Raw genomic sequence first — 19,669 nt, 5'->3', positions numbered from 1 at the left:
TCGTCGTTAGGGAATGTCACCAGTGGATAAATTGTTAGAGAGCCAACACGACTATAAATAAACTAACAAAAACCATCTTTTCCATGAAAAAAAACACATATATGGACAGGTCAAATGTAATGGTGACAAAAGAAATGTTAGAAGAAACAGCAACGGAAGAAGTTATGGATGAATAAGAGAGAGAAATCTTAAAAAATCCATGATTCTCCGATCAAGGCACTTGAAAAAAGGAAAGGAGAGCAACCTCGATGCTCTGAATAGTTGCCTAAGAGGAGACGAGAAGTACAACAACACACAATGAACGTGATCTCGACGCTCTAAATTACTAATAGACATGTCACCATGCACGACGAAAATTTCAATATTTTTTTTAATTTATAATGAAAAGATGTGTGGTAATTGATTACAAGGCCTGATAATCGATTACCGTGTCCTAAAATCGTTTTTGGAGTGCACGACTTCACCTCTGACCACTATGTCAGGGTGAAATCATGCAGGGAAAACACGATTTTTTCATTTGAAGTTGTTTGACTCTGCGACTTACCTAAATCCGTAATTTCAAAATTTTTTGTCTTGATTCGTAATTTTTTATTTAAATTTGTCTATATAGTATAAAAAAACAAGAAATTTACTATCATACCATTTTGCTTAATGAATTGAATTATTAAAGTTTACAGTTTCAAAGCAACTAACCTAGATTCCTTGACAAGGGAAATCACTTAGGTTTTGTTGACTTTTGGCGTTTCTGACTTATTACTTACCAAAAGGAATGTTCATGATATACACGTAAACTTTTTATTGTTGACAAAACATTCTGGTTTGTGGTACGTAGGGGTTGACATGATTGAATGAATGAATTGTCGTGAACACAGTCACGAGTGACGAAAAGGGTTTGGTCCCACCCACGTTATGTTTCTGGATCCATATTCATCTTTCAACGTACAAGTCTAACTCCAGGAGTGTTCACTACTATATATCTTCATGTGGCTGTGAATTAAGGTAGCTGCTGGCAAAGCCATTCCACTTTGCCTTCGTCACCTTTTCCACTGTCACGCCGATAGGTATATGTATATATATATAGAGAGAGAGATACGTATGTGGTTCTCTTTCACTACTGTATTTCATTTTGGTTAATCTTCCATATTCATGAACCACATGTTAAAACAATCAGTTTGTTTATCGAATATCAGGATTCAACGAATGCCAAATTAATTTGGATGGATTTGTTCATGGGGTATACAATTTGCAGCAATAAATTTGAAAAGCAATGCGCTTGGAGACCTAAAAGTAAATATAAAATTAATTAGCTGACCTTTATCTTCCTCATGAAAAGAATGTAATGTAATTATCAAGTGGTCCACTCGTGGGTCTCTTTTTATGAGGAACACAAATTCACAATAATTAAAAACAGAACTTTATGAATTTAATGTAATTATATATATATATATATATATATATATATATATATATATATATATATATATATATATATATATATATATGGTGGAAATAGTTCACAATGTCATCTTTAGATTGGCTTTGATCATGTGATCTGTAATGTAACTAAACAATAACTTGTTCTTATAGGTGAGAACTGAAAGTGTGAGAGGAATAAATTTGAATCAAGTAATTTTTTTTTGTAATATGATCCAAATTTTAATTCTTTTTATCTCTTATGCTTGTCATTGTAAATGGCAGTGTGTGTGTGTGTGTATATATATATATATATATATATATATATATATATATATATATATATATATATATATAAACTATTGTATATAATTCAAAATTCAAAATTAGTCATATTTTCTACCAAATTTTATTACTTATGCTTCTTGAGGAACTTGTGAAAGGTAAATACTGAGGGGAATTCTAAAGATGTAATTATCCTGAAATCTTACAATAACTTCACCCTTTTCACCATAAATTTGACGTGAGAGAAAAATATTAACATGCAGTTCTTTCCTGAACAGATAAAAATGCTCTAATAACTAAAGCTTCTGATACCATTCACTATTTACTAATTCTACAGAACCAAACTTATTAATGTACAACGAAAAGCCATGCATTTACTGCAACTAAAACTTAAACACACTCTTGTATAGTTTTTCTCTGGTTCCTTGAGTGTCCTTGTATTTCAACCAGAACATCTAACACCTTCCTTTGTAATCTCCGTCTCATTCTCTGTTGTTTCATGTTCCCTTCTAAACTTTCTATAGATATCCCCTTTGTAAAATTTTCTAGTCCTCAGCGCCAAGATGAACGAGGCTAAACACGCAACCAACGTTGAAGCTGTGATTATGATAAAAGCCATTCTGTAGCATTGCACTCCTACACAAGTTAGGTCCTTCCCTTCTTCTCTCGTTAGTCCTTTGGCCTTCAATTGTTTCAAAGCCTCTTTATCATACAAAACACCAGCCACTTTCACGTTTAGAATGTACGATCCAACAGGGCTTGCCGCGCCTCCTAAGTTGTATAACGTGGAGTAGTATTTAAGGCCAAATATTTCTGATATGATTGCAAACATCAGTGGCCACTGAGCTCCAAAACAAAACCCAATAATCACCGAAGACAAGTAGAGAGAGTTTGGGACGCCAAGGGCTATCAGAATATGTCCAACACAAGAGAGAAGCAAAACTAGAGTGACCATATAGGGACGAGGAACTTTGTATTTGACTAAGAGGACTTCAGAGGCATAACCTGCAGCTACTCTTCCTAAGTAGTTCCATATGCTCACCAAGGACACAAAGGTTGTCGTGCTTTTACTTGGGTAACCCAATGAGTTTCCAATCTGTCCTAGATTGTCTATGGCTGTTAGTGTTCCGCCAGCACCGAACGTTGTTGCAACGAACAAAGTCAGCATGTCCACACTGAAAAGTGCTTGCAAAATTGTGTAGTCTTCTCCCCTCTTAGGGGGGTTGAGTATGTTCCTGAAACATGAAATTTTCTCGTGTGAACTTGTGGTGGTTGGTAGTACTTCTTGCTCGACGTTTGGAGGTGGAATAACTTCAGTGACTACTTTCAACTCAGGTGCTGAATCGGTCAAACCTTCCGTTTTGGCCTTTAAATGATTTACCTCCTCTCTAAATACCACGGCGAGTGGGAGAAGAAGAAAGGAGAGAACAACAAGGCCATCGACTGTGTACTCAATCCTTGAGAAACTAAGCTTGTTTTGTACAAGGATCAAAACCATGAGAAACCCTGCAAGACAAAGTGAAATATAAAGAAGGTGGTAGAAAACTCTGTTGTTCTTAGGCTGGTGGACTGTGTTGAATATCCGAATTGTTGGAAGGAAAAGGAAGGAAACAGCGGCAGGGAGCCACGCAATGAGTAAGATAAGGGCCTGAGGGTTGTGATCACCATAGAAGGCATGGTAGAGCTGTGTGATGATGGCACCACTTAGACCAACGTAACCTTTGAGTAGGCCTAAAAGACTGCCACGGCTTCCTGGGAAGTTCTTGACACATGTGACCAAAGCACCAGTGTTGGCAAAGGTTTGAGAATTTGCACCAATGCAAATGTAGAGACACATTTTCCAAAGTTGGGGTTTGGCAATGCGGCCAGAGACTGCAAGCCATATCATGAAGTAGCCAAAGAAGTTCATAAGAACCCCTATAGAGAGTACCACCCAGGGTGGTGTTATCTCGTTGACCAACCCGGATACGACTCCAACGTTGGCACCTAGGTCTTTGAAGAAGCTGAGCAAGTTGAGAGTGGACTGGTCGTACCCCAAAGAGGTTTTGACCTCATTAGAGTATGCTCCAAACATATAGGTTGCCCCAGCAACGGACATGATAAGTAAAGATGCAAACAGCATGAACCAACGCCCGGTGATAACGTTGTAGCCGAGACTCTTCATTCCTCTCAACTCTGCCACCACCATTTTTCACTTCTGTTGTATTTTGGGATCAAACACTTTCTTGTGGTGTAAGATAAAAGAGTGTAATTGAAGTGAGATGAGGCTACCCAGAACCACGAATATATATATACAGACAGAAACTTTAACAATTTCGGCCAATCTGGTTGTAGAGATTAACACGAACCACGTGTTCCAAAAAAGAATTTGTAAGATAGGGGTGAATGTATATGGATTGAGTGGGGTGTGGGAAGATTGTTTCCCTATATGTGAGGAAGAAAAAGTTGCACACGGAACAAATGATTATAGTTTGACGCGGTGGATTATGGAAATAAAGGCCGGTGGTATCAGGGGAAGGATGTTATCAGGTATTTTAGGAAAAGAAAAAGGTGTGATAATAATTTTGCGGTAAGTACAATTATATGAATGGAGAAAGTGACTAGCACTAAACGTGGTGGTCCTAAGCAACCACTATTGGAGAAGAGCCTGGAATTAATGGTAAACTGGAGGTGGCCACCGCTTTATACAAAAAATGTGCAAACCAACGCTTTAGATTTCGCCATGACCACTTCTGTTAAGTATTGCCAAGACAAAATTTGAACTATATATTGAATACAACTTGTGTGTCCAACATAACTCTTGAAACTCTACTATTGTCTGGACGAGGATGTCTGTGACACAAATAATTAATCCTGTTTGGTAATTACTCGACGTTAATATCCATGGCTTCTTGCTTTATTTTACGTGGTTTGGGTACTCTCTATCTCTAACTTGTACGTTTTTATCTTATTCTTCTTCTTTTTTTCATCCATTTTTTCGTTCTAATAATGTGACCTGAATCGTTGGGTTCGTTTTTGTTTTCTCTTTTTTGTTCTCGTGATCGACATCCTCTCCAAACTCTACCCGCTCCACTATCCAAAGAGAAGACAAAAGAGTGAGGATTCGATGAATTTCGTTCGAAAATGTACCTAAATTCTGGTCCGGTCCAATGCAACATGGCTAACAAAATAGTGAGATAAGTTGATTTTGGTAGGCCAATGTAAGCCGTGTCCCCGTGAGAGTCACTTATTTCAGCTATCACTTTCGCCTTACAATTCCTGAAATGAGTTCTTATGATATTTATGATGAAGGCGTGAATGAAATTGATATGGTAGATAAACGAGGAATTTGATCACTGGCTAGCAAGTCTTCAAAGTTATTCATTTTGCTTGAAAATTCTCTAATACGATATACTTTTACATTTTTTGACATATTTAATATATAATATAAAAATAAAATGGTTATAAATATGTAAATTTTTTTATTTTCTAAGTCGTGTAATCATGACTTACTTTTAGTTTCTGTTTTTTTTTCTTATGTACATTACGAAATATCATTTATTCATAATTTGGATCAATTTTCACATGACGTATGATCCATAGAATAGAGTTATTCATTGCACAAATTAGAAGGAATATGTCTCATGATAATTTTAGATAATTGGCATAGCTAGATTTGGGTGTGATGAAGCATGCTGTAAAAAACTAGTAAGACGGTGTATTGGTAAGCCCATTTAAGCGAAGCCCATATGAATTCACTTGTTTCAGATGTTGTTGTTGCTTTTCTTATGCTACTTTTAGGAAAGTGTAATTTTTTAACAATGATTGGTTTATCTGGGCTTCTACGATAAAGCAATAAATGAAATTGTTCACAGAGGCATCGATTTAATGGCTTTTTTATTTATTAGAATTGGATAATTTTATTATGAAATTACTAATGGTGTAATTTATAAAAAAAAGTGGGGTTAGATAAGTTATGACAAGCAGAATTTTATAAGTAAGAAATGTGTTATGTCAAAGCGATTTTATTACAACTAAAATGAAGTTATATTAACTTTAAATGATTTCTAAAAAAATTAAAGTTGAAAAAATATTAGTTCAAATTTTATTTTAATTTAATTTGAACATTTAATTTAAATTAATATATTAAAGCATTTTTTAACACCAATAACATCATATTTTTAATATAAACCTACTAATTTTTTTATCTAAACACTAATAATTAGCATCTTCTTTTAAATTAATTTCAATTCATCAAATCTGGCGACAAATGTATAATCTTTTACTTTAACTATTATAATTTTGTTTTCTATCTTATCCCATTTATCAAATTTTTCACTAATTTCAAATCTATTAACTTTCACCTCTATCTCCGAAAGTAAACATCATGATAGTACAATATCTGTTTCCTGAAATCCTGGCATGGAGTCTCGTTCAAGCTCATCCTCCACTGTCCTGTGAAAGTTTGTTAACAAATACTATAATGTTGCAATGTCATTCAATCCGGGTAAAATTGGTCTCAAAATTTCTCTCATGCCTTTCTGCGCTTCAACTGACACATTTCTGCTGCTTTCAAGAAAGAGACAAATTTTAACACAAGAAAAAAAAGCAAAACACATGTGCTGATTTGTGAGCTGAAATGACAAAAATTGAGAGTGGTAGGATTTAAAAGACATGGAAATTAAAAATAAAACGAGGAATGGAAAGAATGGTTAAAATCGAGCTTGTTTAATTTGATGAAATGCCTTAAAAAAATTATAAAAACGGTGGAATTCATGTTAAAAAAAGTTAAAACTAAAAGGCAATTATAGTTTTTAAAGTTATTTTGTGAGAAGAGTGAAAAATCACGTAGAAAAATTTATCAATTTTCCTTTTAGAACTAATAAATTTATGAACTTCTTAAAGATTTATTTTGGTTTTTAAAATTATCTTTTTTCATTTAATTTCTTTAAAAGTTAACTATTTTTTAAAGAAATAGTGGATAATTAATACCAATAAAAATACAAAAAAAAAGTAAAGAAAAACTTTTAAATTGTTTTAATTATTTCTTTCTACTCGTATAAATTATTTTATTTTAATCCATATGAATAAAAACAGTATTTTTTTTATTTACTTCGTGCTTATTACTTTCCTTTGTAACAAAACGATAAATGTTGGAAAGTATAGAGTCTCTGCGCATGGACATCGTATGCGATCATATGAGTGAGGCATCGTGGTGACGAAGATATCCATTAATATATGAGCAGTATCAGCATCGATACCAACAAAAGGACAAATTACGTTCATTGACACGGTCAAATAATAATATTTTGATTATAATTATATTATTTTTTTAATTTAAAATCATAATATATATTATTATATCATTAAAAGTAGTTAAACTAACTTTTTCCTTAATATATATCTTCTCTTTTGTAAGTGGGTGGTTGGTTCACTTTCTATGATTCAATCTTCCCCATTTCCCTTGCCACGTTTCGGATAACTATGTTTCACAATTCAGTTTATAAACAAGAAAATGTATCATTAAATTAATGTAATGCTTTAAAAGTTCACACAAAAAAAATACTTACATTAAACTATATGTTCTAGGCATAAACTTAATAGTGATGATTTAGATTATATAAACGAGATCACATGTTCAACTTTTGAGAATCATAATATTAAAAGATATAATAATTAAAGTTCATATATTACTATTCCATAATAAAATATTTTTATAAATATCAAATACAATATTTTAACTGCAAATATTCCATTTATTTAAGTTAAGAGATAGGCAAAAGATAATAATAACAGCAACTAAACCCTAAAGCAAAAAGCACTTTCATTTTGTGTTTTTCTTATCCTGTTCTCCTAATGCACTTCCGTGTCCTTCAGTTTCTAGCAGAACTCTGATACCAGTTTCGGTGATCTCATTCTCTTCGGTTACATGTTCCACTCTGAAGTTTCTATAGATATCCCCTTTGTAAAATTTTCTAGTTCTCAGAACCAAAACAAACGAAATAAAGCAGGCAAACAGCGTCGCCGCCGTGATTATGACAAACGCCATTCTGTAGCACTGCACTCCAACGCAGTTAAGCTCCTTCCCCGCTTGTCTCGAGAGTCCTTTGGCCTTCAACTGTTTTAAAGCCTCTTTATCATACAAAACACCTGTCAGTCTCACGTTTAGAATGTAAGATCCAACAGGGCTTGCCACGGCTCCAAAGTTGTACAACGTGGAGTAATGTTTAAGGCCAAATACTTCTGATATGATCGCAAACATTAGCGGCCACTGTGCTCCCAAACAGAACCCTATAATCACGGAAGCGAAGTAGAGGGAATTTGGGGCGCCAAGGGCAATCAGAATATGGCCAACACAAGAGAGAAGCATAACAAGAGTGAGCATGAAGGGACGAGGGGCTTTGTATTTGATCAACAATATCTCAGAGGCAAAACCTGCAACTACCCGTCCCAAATAGTTCCATATGCTTAACAAGGACACACATGTCGTGATGCTCTTCCTCGGATATCCCAATGACCTTCCAATCTGTCCTAGATTGTCTATGGCTGTTAATGCTCCGCCAGCACTAAATATTGTTGCAGCGAACAGAATCAGCATGTCAATACTGAAAAGTGCTTGCAGAATGGTGTAGTCTTCTCCCCTCTTTGGGGGGTTGAGTATGTTCCTGAAACAAGAAGTTTTCTCGAGCGAACCTGTTGTTGCTGGTACTTCTTGCTCCACGTTTGGAGGTGGAATAATTTCAGTGACTACTTTCAACTGGGAGGTTGAGTCGGTCACACCTTGAGTTTTGGCTTTCAATTGCTTTATTTCCTCTCTGAATACCACAGCAAGTGGGAGAAGAAGAAGGAAAAGAACCACAACCCCATCGGCTACGAATTCGGGCCTTGTAAAAGTGAGCTTGCTTTGCATTATGATCAAAACCATGAGAAACCCAGCAAGGGCAAGTGAAATCCATAGAAGGTGATAGAAAACCTTGTTCTCGTTGGGACGGTGATAGTAAACGTTGTTGAATATCCGAATTGTTGGAAGGAAAAGGAAGTTAACAGCAGCAGGAAGCCACGCAATGAGTAAGATGAGAGCTTGAGGGTTGTGATCACCATAGAAGGCATGGTAGAACTGAGCGATGATTGCTCCACTTAGACCAACGTAACCTTTGAGTAGGCCTAAAAGACTACCACGGCTTCCTGGGAAGTTCTTGACACATGTGACCAAAGCACCAGTGTTGGCAAAGGTTTGAGAATTTGCACCAATGAAAGTGTAGAGACACATTTTCCAAAGTTGGGGTTTGGCAATGCGGCCAGAGACTGCAAGCCATATCATGAAGTAGCCAAAGAAGTTCATAAGAACCCCTATTGAGAGTACCACCCAGGGTGGTGTTACCTCGTTGATCAACCCGGATATGATTCCAACTGTGGCACCCATATCTTTAAAGAAGCCGAGCAAGTTGAGAGTGGTTTGGTCATACCCCAAAGAGGTTTTGACCTCGTTAGAGTACATGCCAAACATATAAACTGAACCTGCAGCAGCCATGATAAGCAAAGATGCATAGAACATGAACCAACGCCCAGCGATAACATGGCAGCTCAAGTTCTTCATTTCTCTCAAACAACCACATGAGAACTCTCCAACCACCATTTTGCATTAATGGGGTTAAACTCTCTTTCTTGTGGAGAACCAAGTATACATGGGTGGGGAAATTTATATGAAGAGTTGAAAGTCACACCTAAGTTGTGGAAATTAAGACACTTCAATATTATAATATAATATTTTATTATGAAATGTAGATGTATAAATTCAAACTATATTTTTTTAATATTTTATTGTGTATTTTTACATGTTACTATTTTCTTTTACTTTTCTTTTCTTTTAATATTTTTAAGATCTTTTTTTTCACTCTAATAATTTTTAAAAGTTTACTAAATGTGTTCACTTTCACCCTTTATTTAGATTAATTTTCTTTTCACACTAATTCGACGATAATTATTTTTAATTAGTTTTTGTGTATCTCAAACACATATAATGTTTGGTTCTATGCTATCCTCTTCGTCATACTCCCTTTCGGGAGATGTTTGGTCAATAAATCTTATTGTTTGTGGGGGTGTCTTGTCAATAAATCTTATTGGTCGGTAAAATTATTCTTTAAAAAATAATATTTGACAAATGTATTAGGAAATCTAAATGTAAAGTAATTATGTTAAAAGTTTGAGTTTGTATAAATAATTTGTTTGCAACCAAGTATTTTTACAAAAGAAAACAACATTTTAACAAGAATATAGTAAATCTTTACCCAACATTTTTAGTTTTAAAATAAACTTAACTTTCTTACGTTTTCAATAAAATAATACCACTCCTCCTTTAATTTTTAATTAAATAGTTCCATAAGTTATATTTTTAATAAATATCACTCAGATTTTTTATATAGACAAGATTTTTTAATTTATTTAAAAATAATATGTTAAAAAATATTTCAATACAAATTGTATGAATATATATTTTATATGAAATCTAATTATTTAATTATTATTTATTAACAATATAAAAATTGTATTTTTATTTAATTATATTTATTATATCAAAATATATTATAAAATCATCAAAATATATTTTTATATAAATTTAATATAAGAAAAAATTGAAATAAAATAAAATAATACTTTATTGATAACATAAAATATGTAAATGTTTATTTTAAAATTAGAAAATGTGAATGTAGAATGTATTGACATAATTTTAATTTTTGTTGATAAAATTTTTAAGTTTTAATATTTTAAAACTTTAATTTTATTTTTATAACTATTTTTAGTCATTATATTATTTAAAATAAAATAAAAATGTGACTGTTACTAGCCAGTGTAATATGCGAGAGAAAAGGACGTGAGATAGTAGGTCATTTTACTTCCTAGACAGAAGGTGGGTTGGTGTTAAACAGTATGATGAAAACGATGGATGAATGGGTAGCTTCCGACTTCACCAATTCATCACTACTTAAAAAAATGATAACATAATATATAAGAATATTGTAATAAATTTGTTTTAAAAATAGTATACTTTTAACTTTTTTTTAATACATGTCCAAAAATCTTAAAATATAAGTATTTTAGGGTATGTTTTTACCCACCTTTGTGTTTTTATTCTGAATATATAAAAATTCTAAACCATTAATTACATAATTTATACAATAAAAATTATAATATATAAATATAATATTACTAAAGTAATTATAAATATATTACTAAATAAAAATATAAGTCACAACATCCAAAGAATATCCTTTTCAACTCAAGTATTAGAATGCCCAACGTAATCCATAAAGATGCAACTGGAAAATGGTTGAAGGGACTAAAAAAGATCCTGCACTCGTTTACCTTAAATGTTCATAAAATAACATATTTTGCCATTCTCAACGTTCATCGTTGTCGCCATTTCTACCACATAACATTTTTATCCCTTTTTTACTTTTATTTTATTCATTTTCTTATATATTACGACGCAATAATTACTGATCCCACTTCCTTTTCATATTCATGATTACTAGTGCCATATTAGTGTCATTGGAATATGATTAGGTTTCAACTTATCCCTTGAAAAATGTTTTTGACCATTTTTTTATAATCTTATTTCAATTTAGAAATGTATAAAACTAAATTAATTTATATAACAGCTAGTTCACAAAACTTCTCTCGTATATTATTTTAAATACTTTTATTTTTTTAATTTAAGTATATACTAACCTAACTTAAAGAGGTTTTTTCCTAAAAAAAATATGAAATTCAAACTATTTGAACTTGTGAAATTGCATGTAGAACGTGTGTACGATGAGGAGAATGGTCAAATCTATATGTAATCACAAATAATTAATTATCTATGATACTTTCACATAGTAAATATTAAAATTGTCAAAAAAATAGGTAACTTGACTCGACCCGGTTCAACTTACCATTGGTTGGTCATTTAGTGAGTCAATCCAACCCGGCTTACTTATTAGCGAATTGAAAAAATTCGAATCCGACCCGATCTACCATGGGTTTGTGGGTTAAACGGGTTAACTTACTAGCCCATTTAATTATAAGTTTTTCTAAAATAAAAAATTATAATTCTTTTTAATTCAAATCTAAAAAAAAAAAATCACACTAAAATGATATTAAACTTCAAAGATAATTCAAAATAAAAAAAAATATCATACAATTTAAACTTAATCTAAAAACATGTACAAAAGTGAACAAATAAATTTTTAATATTGATAATTTTGGAATCACTTATACATTTATAATATTAGAGTTTTGAATAGATAAATCTATAATATTTTTCTATCTTGAAACATCTTTTTTTTATCACCATCTACAATATAATAAAAAAATGATAACTAATAATATTGAAACACAAAAATAATAATAATGAAATTAGATTAAGTGGGTTGGTGAGCCAACTCGGCTCATCACAGGTTCAACCCAGTGAGCCGGGTTGAAAACTAACCCGTATAAAAAAATTACATTTTTTTCAAACCCAACCCGACTCAAACTCATGATAAGCCGGGTTGGCTCGCAGGTTACAACCTATTTTGACAGTACTGGTAAATATTTTTACATTCATTTGATATTGTTTCTTATTTTTACTTTTTTTAAAATATAAAAATTTATTTTTTTATAACTATTTTACTATATATATCAAATAAATATAAAACTATATTATCATCCCATTATTTTTTATTATTTACATGAATGAGTTAATGTATGGCGACATCTCTTATACCTTGTGTTAAATTATTTTTTTTCTAATTTAAAGTATTTTTATTGAATGCAAAAACAATGTTAAAATATTATCCATATTTACTTTCAATAATTTTTCTTTTGACCTCGGGCTATGTAAATATTAGGGAATGGCTCTTATGGCCTCACATCAAACTTAAGTTAAAAGAAATTAAATTTTCTAAATTATTTGATAAAAAATGTTAAATTTTAATTCACTCATTAATATTAATGCTATTATTATTAAGGACTATATATAGTATAATGATTCAATTATTATTGCATTAAGTTTATAGGATAATTGTTTAGGTACATATAATGCTTTAAAACTAAACACTTGGTATTTGTTTTAAAATAATATTTTTTCATAGAAATTTAAAACTAAACCTGTTTACTTATATATTAGCTTCAAAAAATAAAGTGATAGAACTGAAAAATACCTCGTACATTATTGAAGAAGACATTAATGGCACGTTGAAAGCTCATGAAAATTCACTTATAAAGTTAAGAAAATAATGTCTTGATCTTTAGAACAGAATGGGGAGGTAGGGTCTCTGAATAAATTTTTGTTATTTATTTGAATGAATTTAGAGGTAAGTGAGAGTAGATTTGGAAGTAAATTTTTTTAATTTGTCACATCAATCAAATCCTACACTAATTCTTCTAAACTTTATTTCCAAATCCACTCTCACTTACCTCCAAAACTCAAATAAACAACAAAAAGTTTACCTTCAAATATTCTCAAATTCATTCAATTACTCTCCTTCAAATCCATTCAACTGAACAAAGTCTAAATGATGAAAGTAACAAAAATTAACACCAATATATATGGATAAGGATCAATCTTGAAGTTGTATGTGAGGAGAAAAGGAAAATAAATTTGAGAAGGAACATAGCAAAACCATAATATTACTATCACAACTTTACTCTTTTTTTCTTTTCTGTATCAAGAAATTCAAGATTTTCAAAGCATTAAATGTACATCATTTTCATAGCATCTTATTGCATAAAACAGACATGAAATAACCCTAGTTGCCAATAATGACTTATTGCAATTATTGAAAGTTTAGCGACTATTATATGTGGTTCTATTATTGAAATGTCATATTCTCATTTTAGTTTGTTTATCAATTACTATTCTATAGCTGTCACACGATTCACACTGTCTAATTCAAAATTAATGTAAAACAAACTTCCTAATCATAACTACTACTACTACTACTACTATTATTATTATTATTAGCATTTAAGTATTATTAGCATTAGCATTATTAGTATTAGTGTTTTTTTTATTTATTATTATTTGGTATTATTATTAATATTAGTATTATTATTAATAGTAGTAGTATCAGTTTATTATTATTATTTTCATTATTATTAACATTGGCATTAACAATATTATTAACATTGATATTAGATTTATTATTATTATTATTATTATTATTAAAGTTAAAACATTTCATTTAATATAATATTTAATTCGAAATTTTAATCATATGATTACGCATCATTAAACATAACTAATTATATTTATAACTATAATAATTATAACACTTAAATATAATTATATAAATAAATTATTTATTTAAATATGATAGTAATTATATTATTTTTTAATATAAATTTAAAAAAAAAACAAAAAAAAGAGAGTCATGACCTAACAATATAAGAAACTTATGAGTTAAGATATAATCTACTTTCGCTATAACTAAATTTAATTTCTTCTGACTACTTATCTAAAAATACAATTCTATCACTGAAAATTTATTTGACTTGCAACGGAAAATTCAATCCATAGATACTCCTTTAAAAAATAACTTTCAATTTTTATGGATATCATGAATATTTTTAAAAAAATTATAGATTTTTAAATTAAAATGTAAATGAAATTACAAAAATATGTAAGATATAATGTTAATTAAATTAAATATAAATTAAATTTTAATTTAATTTAATTTAATTTAATAAAATATTATTTTAATTAAATTTAATCTAAAATATATATTAATATTTTTATTTTATTTACTAATAATATAATATTCACATTCGATTTCATTTATATGCCGATATTAAATTATTTACTATTTGTTATTCACGAATATACATTTAAGTATCTATATACTTTTATGTGTTTATATACTTTTCATAACAGATTTTATGTGTAAATACTCGGATGATACAAATATTTTTGTCATCCTACTACTAAAACTTGTATTGATCATTACCAATGATATTGAAGAAATCCTTCGAATTAACCACCAAGATAGAGCTTTCATATAAACCTTCCAATTGAAATTCAAATAGATCAAAATCTTCCAATTAATGCATTCGAGTGTAAATATCCGCATTATTAGTAGGGTACACTCTAATCGACAAACGGTACACTTATATAGGGATTTTAATGACTACACCCTACTAATTTCTCTTTGCACCCTTCCTATTTCAAATATATCTTTCGATCTCTAATTTCACAACCATATTAACTCACCAAATCAGTCTGAAATAACAATTTTCATTACTAATATTATCCTGACCAATGCCAACACCGTTTTAATATTTCTGTATCTTTAATTATATCTACATGTGATTTTATTTAAAAAAATATAACATCAATTTCATATTGTATTTATTTTGTAGGACCATATTACACAATGTATCTATCTTTTACTATAATATATAACTCAAAAGTTTAACACAAATTTTAATTATATAATAATATTATTTTACTACATATAATTAATCATAAATTTTATAATTTAAAACAAACATATTGATATCTAACCATTATTTTTTAATTTTATTAATTTTTATTATTATTATTATTATTATTATTATTATTAATATAACCCATCATTATTATTAATATTAGTATTACTAGCTGTATTTTCAATCCATTACTTTAACATAAAAAATTAATATTAAAATAATTATTTATTTTTAATTTATTTGTTATAAAAAATAATAGTACTTAATTATTTAATTTTCCTTCTATTATTTAAATATTATAAATATAATTATAATTAATTATAATACTTAAATATAATTATGTAAATAAGTTATTTATTTATAGGAGTTTTACAAAAATCGCCAAAATTAACAAAGATTTTGTGAAAACCATCGAGACTGGCAGGAGTTTTGTAGAACCGTTAGAATTGATAGGAGTTTTGTAAAAACCAACGAATTAGCAAAGGTTTCACTCAAATCGTCAGAAATGTATAGAAATTAATTTTCTTTTATTGCCAGAAATGTATAGAAATTAATTTTCTTTTATTGACTGTGATAAAATTGATTTTAATAACAAAATGGACAATCAAAAAATATAAACTAAAATAGAATGTTATTATATAAAATAAATTATATTAATCAATATATTAATATGATTCATACAATTGTTCTTAGATATTAATCATAAATCATAAGCCTTCTCAACACAAATTTACAAAACCTATTTGGCTACACTTCTCCACCAAGATAATCATACAATACATATGTAGTTTAGCTCCACTGTTTTTTAAGACTCCACTATTTTTTTAAGACTTTCCGCCATTTAATGTTTAAGATCCTCCAAACGTGGAATCAAAGCACGTTTTGGAGTTTTTCAACATCATCCAACCAATCATTATTGAAACCACAATTAGGCAGATCTTTTAACAATTCAACAAATTCAGAGTGGCTTAAGTGATCTAAGCAAGTTTATCTTAAAAGGAAGGGAAAGGTAACCATAAATGTCATTCAAAAGAAAAACAATAAAAACACATTCAAGTGATAAAATTCATGTCATCTCTCTTAGAACAATATGAAGATAACAAAAAGTAAAAGAGATCTTCTAATAACCTGGATAAGCTTCTTGAATGTCTCCAACACCAACATCTTCAATGATTTCCAGTTCTATATTCACAACTGAAAATGGTAAACATATTTGAGCTTCACCATCTTCCTACATAGATTCAATCAATCAGTTACAACATCAGCTTCCTACGATATCTCTTTATATTTTATGAATAGAAAACATGCAACACTAGTTTTTAGCATGGGAAGTTATATATATATATATATATATATATATATATATATATATATATATATATATATATATATATATATATATATATATATATATATATATATATATCACTACATTCAAAAGTAGCTGATAAGTGAAGTAATGAACTAACTGATTCTGAAACAGTTGACAACGCTATTGTCTCTGCATGTGGTGATATGGTTCCTTCTTCACATGTTCTCTTTATTCCCTACATAAAATAAATAAGATATTAAAATACTTGTTCACATTATGTTTTCTTTGTAAGTGGAAAGAGTTTCTGTTAAGCATTTGTTTGACATGGAATCCTGTTGATCATTTAAATTAGTATTTGATTTTTGTGTAGTATTTTTTTATTACATCTACAGTGTAATAATGTGAGATTAATTCTTTTAAGGAGGGTTGATAGAAGGACTTTTGTTTTATCCTCGTGGTTGTTGACCGTTCAAAAAACAAAAGCAATTATTCAAATGGGAGGGTTAAAAGAAACTAAACAAGAAAAACAAAAAAATAGGCAATGCAGATCATAAACTTACCTTTTGATGTCCTCAAGAATTGCTTTTGCACCTCTAGATATCTGCAGAAGAAAATCCAGCATCTCATCGATAATATATATATATATATATATATATAGTAGATACCAAACTATTCACATAAATTACTTTAAGAGCACAAATTGCATATACCTTATCAGTTGGTCTCACAGGCACACTACTGTCATTATTATTCCTTTGGTTTGGAAGGGGCTCTATTAAGAAATGAGGCATGGATGTTGATGAAGTTCCTGATGAGACATTCACCTACATGTTAAATGTACCAATTTTGTTTTATTACAAGGGAATAGAATGTGATGAACAAATGACAAAATGAAAACCACAAAAATTCTAGTAGTCGAGGAATGCAGTGATTAGTTCTTTAACCTCATAAGAAACACTGATGCTAGTAGAAGCTGGCTGGCGCAGAGAAACAGAAGAAACAGTCCCAATTCCAGTTTAGCTGCACAAAGCCCTTGACCTCTGCTGTGAAAATGAAAATAACTTTGCTATAATGTCCTGAAACAAAGAAAGTCTACAATCAAGTAACATTTAAATTTAAATTAATGTACAATTATAAATAACATATTAATAAAAGATAAAAACTACAACTGTAGGACAGCTGCAGCAAAAAAAAATGAAACTCTGTGTGAACTGGTACTAAAACTTAGTAGAACCTACAAAAGCAACACCAGTAAAAAGAACGTTAGAAACAACAAAGAGATGTTAGTGAACTGAGATAACTCAGCAAAACAGGGTTAGTAAAGTTAGATAACTGACTAAGGCAGCAAAAAAAATGTTAGTCACCGAAAATTAGAACAACTGAAACTGTTAGTATTCCCAGAGAAAAGCTTGGTTAGTAACATTAATTCGTAAAATAAAATTCAAAACTAAAATAAACTAAACTAACTCCTACTTATAGCAAAATGTAATCACACATATCAAACTACTACAAGAAACATCTTAATAAAACCATTTAATAGAAATTAGTAAAATCTAAACCTACCAATTCAAAGGTTAAAAACTATTTAAACTACTTCAGTAAGACAGAAAACAGATTTAAAACTACTTATGACTATCTAAAATATAAAGAAAACTAGACACAACAATTTGTTATACCAAACCCTCCAAAAAAAGAAAATCTACTACAGCAATCCACAATCTTTACACAACAATAGAAAGGGACTTCAAACCTTGATAGTTCACCAGAGCGAAAAAGAAAACAAATAATAGAACAATACAAACCTCCAATTACTTGCTCTTCTCAGTAGATAACTAGTGTGCATCAGATGACCTACACAATACCATAACATAATTACTGAGAAATCCCAAAAAACAAAAACAAGCAATGAAAAAGGGAATGTAAGGAAGTTAGCACCCAATCGGCAAAAAATTTGATGATGAAGGCTCACACTTGCATCTCCAAGACACAGATATAATCACCGGCTTCTTCTAGAAGCTTCGGGGAACAACACCTTCCGGCAACTGGGGATTAACCGTCCGAGAGAGCGCGCCTTCTTCTGCAGCGGCGGGGCCATTCTCCGAATCTCCGGTGCCCTCTTCTTCATCAATTCAGGCGGGACTTCCTGGCCTTCATGTGGTGCCTCCCCTTCCACCGGCGAGAATCGCGCGGCTCTAGCGACTACGGCCTTAGGCCGTGGCGGCGAGGGCACAGTCGGCGGCTCCGCGGACATCGCTGGCAGCGGAAGGCTGTGGACATCACTCGCATGCCATGTCGGTTGTTTCGTGCGCGGCGTAGGGTTTCGCTTTTTGTGTTTCATTGATTGAGTTCATCTGATTCGCGTGCATAAGAGACGGCAGAGGAAGGGTTAGGGAAAGTTAAGAAGGGAAAGAAAAATAAAGACAGAAAAGTGGAGAAGAAAGGATTTTGGAGCTTGGTAGTGGAGAAAACGATAAGAGAAGTGGAAAGAGAGAAAAATTAGGGATTGCACAGGAGAGAAAACGAGAAGAGAAGCACCAACAGATAAATAAGAGATTGCAGTGGCGCGAAAAAGGAAAAATGAAGAGTTAAATATTTAGGGGCGGTTACATAAAAGCCGCTGGAAATTACTGGAGGTTCTATATTACATTATTTTTATAGTAGCACTAAATTAATAATTAAAAAAGTATAACAGTAAACAAAAAAAAACACCATTTAGACATTAAAATTTTCTATTATTATTTTAAGTAACAAGATAGTAAGATAAAAATTTCATTTAAGTAAATTATTTTAAATATGAGTAACGTAAATAAACTAAGTGCTATTAAAAAAAGTTATCTTATTAAATAAAGTTTATTAGAATTTCATATATTATTTTATCTATAATTTAGATTAAAAAATGTATCACCACACTCTTAGTTAATTCTTATGTCTTTCTTTGCAGTTTCAATCACCAACATAAAGGAAAGCCTCACTTCTAGAATTGTTAAAGAATAGTTAAATTCATTTAATCTCATAAGCCAACAACCACGCATCTACATATAAATAACATACCTGTGACACCATGTTTATTATTTTACCATACTTAAATTATAATCTTGATAATTAATTACTATTTTTTTATTTTTATTAAATTATGAAAAAATTTAACTAAAATATAAAATCAATTTAAAGTATATATATTTAAATTTAAACTTCACTTTAAAAAATAATTTTGTGATTGAATTAGAT

General features: G+C 30.3%; 2 protein-coding genes and 2 long non-coding RNA genes across 9 annotated transcripts; 1 reads left to right on the top strand and 3 right to left on the bottom strand.

Moving 5' to 3' along the window:
- Positions 1–1,861: 1,861 nt before the first annotated feature.
- Positions 1,862–4,174, bottom strand: LOC108322416 (protein NUCLEAR FUSION DEFECTIVE 4). The gene has a single exon (XM_017554490.2). The coding sequence runs from the start codon at positions 3,884–3,886 to the stop codon at positions 2,141–2,143; it is 1,746 nt and encodes a 581-aa protein (XP_017409979.1). The 5' UTR covers positions 3,887–4,174; the 3' UTR covers positions 1,862–2,140.
- Positions 4,175–4,504: 330 nt separating this feature from the next.
- On the top strand, positions 4,505–5,033 carry LOC128195400 (uncharacterized). The gene is made up of 2 exons (XR_008246848.1): positions 4,505–4,632; positions 4,781–5,033. It is a non-coding gene; the product is annotated as an uncharacterized LOC128195400 (long non-coding RNA).
- A 2,468-nt stretch (positions 5,034–7,501) lies between these two features.
- On the bottom strand, positions 7,502–9,313 carry LOC108322388 (protein NUCLEAR FUSION DEFECTIVE 4). Its single transcript, XM_017554462.1, has one exon. The coding sequence runs from the start codon at positions 9,311–9,313 to the stop codon at positions 7,502–7,504; it is 1,812 nt and encodes a 603-aa protein (XP_017409951.1).
- Positions 9,314–16,057: 6,744 nt separating this feature from the next.
- LOC108322410 (uncharacterized) lies at positions 16,058–18,992 on the bottom strand. 6 transcript variants are annotated; one of them, XR_008246847.1, is made up of 7 exons: positions 18,377–18,992; positions 18,244–18,292; positions 17,386–17,675; positions 17,152–17,265; positions 17,002–17,042; positions 16,599–16,676; positions 16,058–16,360 (listed from the first exon to the last, which is right to left on the bottom strand). It is a non-coding gene; the product is annotated as an uncharacterized LOC108322410 (long non-coding RNA). The 6 variants fall into 6 exon arrangements; XR_008246846.1 differs by having other exon boundaries at positions 18,411–18,992; XR_001831598.2 differs by having other exon boundaries at positions 17,386–17,517; positions 18,377–18,987.
- Between the last annotated feature and the right edge of the window lie 677 nt (positions 18,993–19,669).

The sequence above is a fragment of the Vigna angularis genome, chromosome 2 (genome assembly GCF_016808095.1).
Source record: "Vigna angularis cultivar LongXiaoDou No.4 chromosome 2, ASM1680809v1, whole genome shotgun sequence".
NCBI classification, from domain to species: domain Eukaryota; kingdom Viridiplantae; phylum Streptophyta; class Magnoliopsida; order Fabales; family Fabaceae; genus Vigna; species Vigna angularis.
This window is presented reverse-complemented; position numbering and strand designations above follow the sequence as displayed.

Coding starts and splice junctions, on each gene's coding strand:
- LOC108322416 (XM_017554490.2), bottom strand. CDS start 3,886: ATGGTGGTGGCAGAGTTGAGAGGAATGAAGAGTCTCGGCTACAACGTT.
- LOC108322388 (XM_017554462.1), bottom strand. CDS start 9,313: ATGGTGGTTGGAGAGTTCTCATGTGGTTGTTTGAGAGAAATGAAGAAC.